This window comes from Electrophorus electricus, chromosome 23, assembly GCF_041902795.1.
Source record: "Electrophorus electricus isolate QZ-2024a chromosome 23, ASM4190279v1, whole genome shotgun sequence".
In the NCBI taxonomy this organism is placed as follows: domain Eukaryota; kingdom Metazoa; phylum Chordata; class Actinopteri; order Gymnotiformes; family Gymnotidae; genus Electrophorus; species Electrophorus electricus.
This window is the reverse complement of record NC_137519.1, coordinates 2864443-2875000: the sequence shown is the minus strand read 5'-3', so window position 1 is coordinate 2875000 and position 10558 is coordinate 2864443. Positions and strand designations below refer to the sequence as shown.

The following is a 10558-nucleotide window of genomic DNA, read 5'->3' as shown; positions in this document are numbered from 1 at the left end:
TGTTTGTTCATTTCACTTAACCGATGAAAAGTCAGAGGGGTTAAAACCAACACTGGTTGGTTTTTTTTTGTTGTCTTTTTTCATTCTAGTAACAACATTACTCATTTAACTTTTTTGGGTTTTTTACAGATTTTTCCACTGCAAATCCAGATGCTGGATTGAGTGAGTGCACATTATGACGTTCAGATGGACATACGCATTTAAACACCCAACACACACACACGCACACGCCAGTTTGCTAGCTCATGGTCGTCCACCATATGGCTGATCAAGTCCAACTCTACTGCACAGTGGCCATGCAAAGTCTGGGTTGGTGGCTATTAGTCTCCAGGCTTTTTTGCTGTTTCTATGCAGTCCTCTCCAATTCCAGTTGCTCTATACCTGCGTTGCAGAGCCGCTCTGTGTCTGCATGGCAGAGCCGCTCTGCGCCTGCGTGGTAGAGCTGTGTGTCCACCTGTCCTGGTTGCTGCTCCTGAGGCTTCCCGATAACACTCCCAAGCCAATGCAGTTGATGTGGCCTCTGTGCTCTTGCAGCTTGTCCTAGCAAGCATTTCCGAATGTGGTACACGGTCACGTGACCCAGGCCGCACGTGACCCAGGCCGCACGTGACCCAGGCCGCACGTGACCCAGGCCACACGTGACCCAGGCTTCACAGCTGTATAGGACAGTGGGGATACAGACAGCTTTATATATGGCAACTTTGGTGTGCACGTGAAGGTGCTTGTTTTGAAATCCCTTGTGTCACAGTCTGCTGAAGGCTGCAGAGGTTTATTTTTTATTTATGGATTTTGTGGTCAAAATTGCACCTCTTTTTTAAGATGCTGGCCAGATATTTAAAAGAAGGAATGTTCTATGGTGAAAACAAGTGTAGCAGGTGGGGGGCTGGAACTCCACAGATATGACAAGACCTCAGTCTTGGTGTTGATTGGCAACCACCGTCCGCTGTAAGCCTTCACTGTGGCAGCAGAGAAGATAGGCTGCAGGACCACAAACACGCAGCCTCTATCGTACCACAGCTCAAAGATCTGCACTGCTGACACCTTGTTGGTTGCCTAGAGTCTACAGATTTTTAAAAAGTTTCCATCTAGCCAAAAGTCTAGAGTAATCCGACTACTTCTTCCCAGCTCGACATGGAGAAGCATCGTGATGCCTAGGAAGAAGATGTTAAAGAGGACTGGTGCCAACAAACATCTTCGCCTTACCCCAGTGTGCACCGGGCACCGATTCTTCTCCACGTACACTTGCAAGGGCCTCCGTGCCGTCATTTGCTGGCCGGCCAAATTTGATTGGACTGCCCCAAAGTAGGTCTTGATTAGAAAGATCAAAGGCTTTGGACAGATCAGCAAGAGCCATGAATAGATCCTGATACTGTTCGCAGAACTTTTCTCGTGAGCTGTTGTGAGGACCGTACCCACAGTTCTCCGGCTCTTCCTGAAACCACGCTGTGATTCCATAGAATCTCTACCAGTCAGTATAATATGACTTTCCCTGGGACCTTGCCTGCTAAGGCCAGCAGCGATATGCTACAATTGTTGTGGCAGATAGGGTTTGTCACCTTTGTTGTTTGTAGAGAGAGACAATGTTGGCATCCATGCATCGTTGAGTGAAACTCTCCTATTCCCAGACCTGCAGGATGTATTGTATTCCTGTGCCAGAAGTAGCTACTTTGTTTTTGGATAGACTGCCAAGGGACATTTAAAGCAGCTCTTTAGATGTTGGTGGCTGGTCAAGGGCTTAAATGGGTGGCCAATTGCACAGATCATCCAAGATGGAATAATCAGTTGGTCAGTGTTGGTTGAGGAGGTTATTTAACATGTTCAGCACACACCAGAGCACAGAATCGCCTCAAGGTCTGGCACTTTCATACCTACAGAACATTAGAGCATGCCTCAGACCATCCCCACTGGCCGTGTCTGCCTATTACTCCACTCCACACATCACTGTGTATTACCCTAGCATTGAAGTCACCCAGAAGGAACATCTTCTCGTTCCGAAAGATACGGTGAAGGGCTTCATCTAGTAGCTGGTAGCAGCCATCCTTCACACTGTTGTCTGTACTTAATGGAGTGGCATAGCATTTCCATGCTAGAGCCACGATGTTCACGTCGCAGTTCTGTCCTTTTAGGAGGTCCATTGCCATCATGATACAGAAGAATCCAGACATTCCATTTTGGCAGTGATCATTTTCCTATTTTGACCACAGAACAGAATTTCGGATAACCCCCAGGAGATGAGCAGGCAGTTTTGGGGACACCTTTGCCTCTATTTGGGGTGAGCACTGCAGTCTCAAATTGGGCTGCTTGGTCACATATGGGTCAGGCCGAGAGCAGCTGCTACTCAAATCCAGCTGCCGGTGCCTGTATACCTGTTTCCGCCAAGGTCCAGGGCTCTAACCGGGACCGCTCAGGTCATTGTGCCCTGCTATCATCTCCAGACAACCCCATTGCCTCCAGCCTTCAGCTGGACATAAAGTCAGATATTAAACACCGTACAGGGGTGGAGACCTGGAGTTTTTAGAGTGCTACAGGGAGTCCATATTCCCCTTCCCCAGGAACACCATCTTTACCATCCTGAGGTACATCCAGGCCACCATCATGGCTGCAGGGTACTGTTATGGTCTGTCGGAGGGTCGTCTGAAGTGCGCCTCCAAACACGTTGCTTTTTCTCTCAGGGTCTGCACTCCTAGCCTCAACAGACTCTCGACAGACTTACCCACAAGGCAGCAGAATGAACAGCAATGAGCAACCTCTGGGGACTGCTACAGCACGCATGCATGCACACACAGCACTCTGAAGCACTGCTCAGCCTCACTGTCTCACACTGTCTGTCACTCACCCAGTAAAGGAAAATGGGAAAAATTCTGAAAATTCTGAATGAAATCTGAATGGTCAAGCTTTTCCTTGTATGGACCGTGCAGATATGTGGTCCTTGTAAAGACAGCAATGCAACGGACACACACACACCCCCACACACAAACCATGGTGCCTATGGTGATTTTACACACTTGGCAAAGCAGGTGAGGTTAACTGGAATTAATGTACATGAACAGATTGCTGGGTTTTTCTCATGCTGACACATGCTGAATGAATTAAATCAGACATGATTATATATTATTACATATTATTGATGGAATGTATGAATGAGACATGACTTAGAAATGTGTGAATCATGAACTTCACAAAGAGATTGATCACAACTCCACTGTGACTGCACTTCAACTAGCAATACTACTCCTACTACTGCTACTACTACTAATAAGAATTGGTTTAATATTATTTGTTTCAGATGTTCATTCCGATGATAATATTTGGATCATTGTTTACGGTAAGATAACTTTGCCTGTCTCTGTTTGCCTGTTGGCATCAGTGGAAGGTTGAGGGGGTGAAATATGGTGACTGGGATTTGGTTATTTGTGTTAATTTATAATTTTGCATTGTTATTTTTATGTTCACCTGGCCAGGGACAGTTCTTTTAAATATAGAACAAACTAAACCAACAGAACAAAGAAACTAACCTACATCTAAGAGATCTCAGTGCAGGACTAGGTGTGTCTGTATGCAACAGTGGGCGTGTCTGTAATGCAGCAGTGGGCGTGTCTGTAATGCAGCAGTGGGTGTTGCTGTAATGCAACAGTGGGCGTGTCTGTAATGCAGCAGTGGGCGTGTCTGTAATGCAGCAGTGGGTGTCGCTGTAATGCAGCAGTGGGTGTGTCTGTATGCAACAGTGGGTGTGTCTGTAATGCAGCAGTGGGCGTGTCTGTAATACAGCAGTGGGTGTGGCTGTACTGCAACAGTGAGTGTGTGGGTGTGTCCATCATGCAGCTGGGCTGTTGGCCATGCTCCTGGTGTTCGTTGTCCTGGCCATGGTTATCTGCCGCTACACCTTCTACCAGAGAGGCAGCTACTACACCAGCGAGGCCAGAGATCTGGACACAGAAGACGGGATCGTCCTGAAAGAAGACCCAGGCATCCATGACACCTCGGACCAAGGTATCCAACACGATTAGTTTCAGAAGACATACGCATTAAGAACAGGACATAAAATAGAGCAGGACTATCAGTGGTCCCGTTCAATATTATAAAAAATGACTACGTTTTCCTGGAATCTGGAAGTGAACAGTCCAGATTTTAAAAAGTAAAACTCTCTTCTGGAGTTTCGTTTCAACGGCCTGTATTTTCTAATTCGCTCAAGTCAGCAGGTATAATTAAAATCAACCAATCGATTAAAATCGATTAAAATCAGCTAAATCAACTGGGTGATACAAATCTTTATCCCAGAGGAAGACTGAGGCCATGTGGATCCCACCACTGCCAGAATCCTTTGGCCAGGGGGCAGGGCATGAAAGGACACACCCCCACCCCTTGGACATCTTTCAGAGACTGCGCTTCCTGCCGAGTTCAGCAGCTTCGGAACCGTCTCTCCTAAAGGCTGTGACCGAAGTCATTCTCCTCGGAATGGACACGTGCCTTTAGACCGCCCTTGACCGATCGGACGGTCTTAGGTCAGACCGCCCTTGACTGATCGGACAGACTTAGGTCAGACCACCTTTGTTTTTCTTCTTGTGTTCTTTTTACCTGCTGCTTTTTAATGCCCTTCAGCACTAGGTCAACACCCTTACAGGAACTTGTGGGATCTGGCAACCAAAACAGGAACTCATGGGTCCTCCAGGTCTTGTCTAATGACAGACCCTCAGCCGCTGTCTGTACTTTCCACATTAGGGATGTAATTTAAAATATATAAATTCAATAAAAATTGAATAATTAAAGTTGCTTCTGGTTGTAGAGGATATATAGTTGATTATAATCTAGACGTCTCATAGTTGAATGTCTGCATAGTTACCCTTTCAACTTCAGGCAGGTTACTTGTAATATTTACACAAGCAGATCACATTTATGGTCCTGTAATGAATTTAGTTGAAGAGCTGAAATGGTTTGTGCTAAAACCAAAGAGCCCCCAGAACAGATAAAGATTGGATAAAAATATCAGTAATGCCTAATGTGACTGATGGTTCTTTTTTTTTTTTTAATTTGTGACTAATATCTTTATAATGACCATTTAATAGTAATAAAAATCTTACATAGAGCTCCCTGCTAAATGCAAAGCAGCTTTAGCACTAATCATCAACCTTTATCTTAACACTGTGACGATATTAGACCTGGTAATTTTGCAGGCAATGATAGTCTTGAAAACACAGTGACTAGTGCTGTAAGGCTTTATCATTCAGAACAATGCACTGTATATATCTTAAGCATAAGGTTGTTTAAAGTAAAGTCCTCTGCGTGTGTTCAGGAATTAGGCACGAACGTCCAAACTGTATGGATGAAAAATGGGATATGCTGGATTACAATGATCATACTTTCAATCTCTCACTTGCTTCTAATGTAGTATTCCTAGCACTGTGCATGAATTAATGCATTTTATCATGTTTGTATTGTCTAGTCTCTTCTGTAAGAAATTACTTTTCTAGATGACATGAGTGTGGATAAGAATATGTTTTGAATATGCTTCTTCAACAATCATTAAAAAATGAGCATAGCAAAAAATGTTTTTACACCTTTTTTTTTTAATAAAGTCTAACACAAATGTTCAATCTAATGTTCATTAATGCAATTCTTTTCAAATGCAACCATAGTCCCTGTCTGTGCTGATTTTCTGGCATTCCTCAGATAATCAAACTGATCAAACTGATGATTAATTTCATTCAGGCGGTTTCTCCAGTATCCTTTCATGTATCTGATGAGATTAACTGAAATTCCCTTCAAACCTGGAGTAGGCCCATCTGCATGTATGCAGGCCATTCAAGAGGTAAAATGAATTCATACTCTGAATTGCAACTGCAATGGGATTTTCCTTCTTTCTCGTGTTACCTGACTAGTACTTTTCATTGTCATTTCATAGTCTGCGGTCTGTCAGCTCTGAGCGTGGATGACAGCGTTATTAAAGCTAAGCGATATTTTAGTCTCACCGACTATTTGCTATCTATTTGTTTTACCTCCAACTGCTAAAAGCACTCATTCACTCAGACATAAATTTGCAAAAAAAAAGCTGCCAGCTCCAAAAATGCATACCTGTTTGCATAACGACACAAAGTGAATACAATCAATTTGTATGTCAAAAGCCCACACGGGAATAATTTTATTAGAATTAATGGTTTAAAAAAAAAAAAAACAATCTGCATCAAGCCAAGAGTAGTTAACATGTCACTAATCATGTTACGATCTACAGTCATTAAAAGCAGGCATGGCTTTTTAGATGACAGCTTGTTTTCAGATGTATTCTAAGGAAATGTTCTAACTGTAAAGTCAGTGGAAATATCACTCAGGAGCTGCTGTAACAGGGCCCCTGCTGCTCCAAGACTGCTCAGTAAGAAACATATGTACTGCACTGCTGGATCAAATATGATCAAGTGGCACACGACTGAGTGTGTGTGTGTGTGTGTGTGTGTGTGTGTGTGTGTGTGTGTGTGTGTGTGTGTGTGAAGGAGAGAGATCGAGATCATCTACAGGGGAGCATGCAAGCAAGCGTGTGGGAGAATAAGGTGTGGGTGACGATAACTTAAACCGCTTGGTCTCTGGGTGGCATCTTTGTGATTCTCCGGCGCCGTAGCGAGACGGCTCACGACGGAGAGAGCTTTCGCGAGGCAGCAGGTAAAAATACCTGCTGCAGCGCCGTGTTTTCCATTTCAAGCCCGGCGTATCCTTCATCTGCCTCTCGTACGACTTCTCTGCACACAGAGCCAGGCTCTTTTTACAGCCTTTTATGCAAAACATGTTCAATCTGCTCATGTTTTATTACTCTTTTAATATGATCCCTTCCTTTTAAAACACTTTTAAAGATCCTGAACTTTGAAGCACCTCCATAATGAATGCATGAGAAAAAAATCTTTCCCATAAAATGTTGGTTATGCTTCTCTGTGGGAAGAACAATAAGACCATTACAGAACTCATCAAACAGTGTTTGGGGGTTTATAGGAACTGAAAATACGACATCTAATTTCTGTGGTATGTTGGATAAGATTGAAGTATTTTCCGCCCAAGAAATGAAAAAAAATCTGCACGTTAGTTTGTAATTTACACTCCTAATACAACATTTAACAACAAGCGAGGACAAGAACTAAGTAAACATCTACAAGACATAAATATATTCTTTCACATTCTTTCATAAGAAGTGCCAGGATACATTACCATACGATGAAAGCCAGCGATCTGATCAGGACCAGAAGCGGGGAAAAAAAACCATTTCTAATTAGAGCTGAACTGCATCTTTCCCTTGGTGTTGAGGATCGCCAGAAAGTGTCAACAACAGCGGGAAAGTTTCAAAGAGAAAAGACAAACTCCAATATAGCACTCTCACTAGGGGATCCATATTTTATCCTGTACCCATTTCCGTAGTGCAACCATGCAAAACACAGTTTAGCAGCAAAAAGGCTCCGTATGAGTATGGATGACGGCGCAGAGAATAGATCATAGCCAACCTGGCTATTTCGCAGCTTTTTACGACCTATTCAGACTCTCAAGTGATGAAGTCCTCTGGCGTGTTCCAAGCTGTAAGGCTCGAGGCAGTAGAATCCGGTCACAGCGATTTGTTTGAATGGGAATGACCCCATGACAGAAAATTGCAGCCATTCCAAACGAGAAAATGAACCTAGCAGGGTGGCTTTAAACAGCTTTTCTTTCTCTCTATTGCCATTCGGGAAACAGCACAGTCATTAACATCTTCAGGTGTAAATAGGCAGGAACGCAGTCTGCTGCTCCGTCTGGGTAGACAGCTAAAGGTTTGATCACGATCTCTGCGGATGGGACTCAACATCAAAAATGTCACACCGAATCAGTTTCGGATCTGGGCCGAACCCTTCAGATGAGATGGAACGGGCAGCTTAGGCAGTCTGAGCTTTGAGACTGAGGCCTTCTGTCAGGTATACGGCCACCTCCAGTCGAACCTGATCTACTTCACTGCTTTAGGAAGGAAAGCTATGTTATCAGAATGTCAGAATCACTGACTTTGTCTCCCAGAACACAACAGCTAGAAAGAGTCAGATAATATATATGTAAATATAACATATAGCCATGCATGCATTAGTTTTCGATATTTGAAATAGACACCGTATCATGAAAAAATGTAATATACCGAAAGCCATGCAGTGTCCAGGCTCTGAAGGGTTTTGACAAGGCTTCGCCCGTAGGTTTGAAGTTGAACAACCTCAACAGGCTTGACCATTTGTAGTTCTGTTCAGAAGTCTGAGGACTGGTCCCATGGCGGAGCCTGTACAACATGGTGGAGACGACAAGGTCGTGGGTTCTGTCCGCGTGTACCATCATACACATAAATGTGTGCGTCGTGCTGGATAAGAGCATTTGCTGAATCCTGAAAATTGAGGGAACTTAAGGGCCTGCTCCACAATAACAGGTGTTATGTTGCCTCGGGACACAGGCCGACCAACGATCGACTTGTGTGGTCATGACTCATCTTGCAGCTCTACACTGGATTAGATGCTGGTTTGCGTCATTTTGAACGCTGTCCGTTCAAACGTTCAGTCTTGATGCCAAACATCTTCTGAGCTTCTGAGTTCTTTGTATTTCTTTTCTTTGTTTCGTTTATATTTGCTTGATCCATCACAGCCAGTTCCCGGTACACCACTGCTTCTCCCTTCTGACATATCCAGCTCAGATTGTAGCCTTTAATTTACGCAGGTGAGCGTCTGCTTGTTTATGCTAATCGTCTATGCTAATTTCCTCCCCTTTTTACTGAAACCTACAACAACAGCTACACGTATTCATAGGTCATACTAAGGTCACGGCTATGAAATTTGTGTGAAATCACATGAAATATTTGACGTTTCGTGAAATGCAGGAAAACTGGGTAAAACATTTTTTTATCAGATGCATGCCTTATGTGGACAGTGCAGAGTTAAATGCCAGAGCTCACCGCTTTTTTCCTTGATGCTGTTAAGATGACAACATCACTCAGCTGATTAAGTAGTAAGAACGTTCGGAAATTGATGCTAGCTAGCATTTAGCTAACATGGCATGGCAGGCTAACCTGGCAAGCTTATATTACCTTCCTGGCTGGCTAGCTAGCTGTGATAAGGGAATGTAGCGATTGTCTTCTAAAATCTGCAAACCCTTGTCATTTTCAGTTAAATGAAAGTTTTTCCTGTGAATTTAGTAGGGCCCTGCGTGTTCGTAATAAACATAATAGAGGAAAAATAATGAAAATTCATGAAGATACAAATCTTTATAATAAAAACTATGTCAGTTTGATGATGCTATTTATACACTGAAAGTGAGCTAATCTACTGTTCGATGAGTTTATTTATGCTGATTTCACCTCTTCTCTCTGGCTGACTGAGCAGTATCAACCCAGCCATTAGAGGGGCTAACATTCGCCCTCCATGTGGTCACAGCAATGCGGGGTCGTGCCCCATAACATCTGGTTATAGAGTAGAGCGACGATGGGGATGGACACATTTACGGTTAAATAATAGGCCAACATGTTAATGTGATTTAGCAAAGCAGCTTAAGGGTGGATTTGAGTCTGATCTGTTTTCATCATGCTGGAGTCTGTGTGTGTGTGTGTGTGTGTGTGTGTGTGTGTGTGTGTGTGTGTGTGTGTGTGTGTGTGTGTGTGAATGCTCAGGCATCCAGAGGGCAGATCTAAGTGGATTAAAATGAGTTTTCTCCAGTCCTGCAGTCCTTATGATAATTCAAAGCCCAAAACAAACTGCTCTGGGCAGTCTGCGGAAAGTACGCTCGCGTTCATTTCAAATTAACGCAGTATGGCGATGTGAAAATCAATTTATCCCACATTCCATCAGCCAATAGCCGTGTGTTTTTCCCAGACCACGGAATTCAGTACCATCTGTGGTTTAAGGTCACGTCAGTAGGGAAACGGTATTCTCATATGGTCCCAAATGCAGACATGTCTGAAATTAACATCAAAGCCTTATTATTCCACAAATATAGAAGAGCCTGGCACTTGGCACTGCTATAAAAACACACCATGTTTTTTTTATATTATTATCACTGGGTTTACTCCAAGTCCAAGTTTAGCTGTAATACAACTGCAACACTGCAACAACCAAAGGCAAGTGAAAATGACTGGATGTTGGTCATAAACCAAATACTTCTTAAATTCAATATTCCCATTTTTAAAAATTTCCCTTTGCTTAAAAAATTATTACTCACATTTGCAGACATGTCCGCTCGTTTCACATTAGTGTAGTTCCAAGTAATTGGACAGTTTGTCTACTCTAGACCCACAGGAGAAGCTGCTACTTGTGCTGAACTAACTACATGGGCACTATATTTGCTGGACTAAAGCATGGACAAAATGGGCTGCCCAATGAAGGATGTCTTGGTCTTGCCGAGCTTTATTCCTCAATTCCAACAGGACGTTTGTCTTGCTCATTAGGGATCTGGACCCCAGCATTTCCAAAGCTGCTCTGTGACAATACATGTAAAAAAAAAAAAAAAAAAAAAACTCCACACAAATAAATTTGACTTTTAAATTTGACAGTTTGCCATGGCCCCTGAAAAGCAGGGGTTTGGGCTATAGTGT

General features: G+C 43.3%; 1 protein-coding gene across 16 annotated transcripts in view; it reads left to right on the top strand.

Annotated features, from left to right (window-relative positions):
• Positions 1-5606, top strand: part of LOC145653198 (uncharacterized) — a 23597-nt gene extending 17991 nt beyond the window's left edge. For 9 of the 16 annotated variants that reach the window (XM_081706214.1, XM_081706218.1, XM_081706219.1 and 6 more), the window contains 4 exons: positions 130-162; positions 3287-3325; positions 3823-3990; positions 4279-5605. In XM_081706214.1, coding sequence (XP_081562340.1) covers positions 130-162; positions 3287-3325; positions 3823-3990; positions 4279-4289 — 251 coding nt within the window. In that variant the 3' untranslated portion in view covers positions 4290-5605. Of the gene's footprint in view, positions 1-129; positions 163-3286; positions 3326-3822; positions 3991-4278 lie in introns of all 16 variants that reach the window. The other 7 variants (XM_081706225.1, XM_081706227.1, XM_081706226.1 and 4 more) reach the window with 3 other exon arrangements.
• The last annotated feature ends 4952 nt before the right edge of the window (positions 5607-10558 follow it).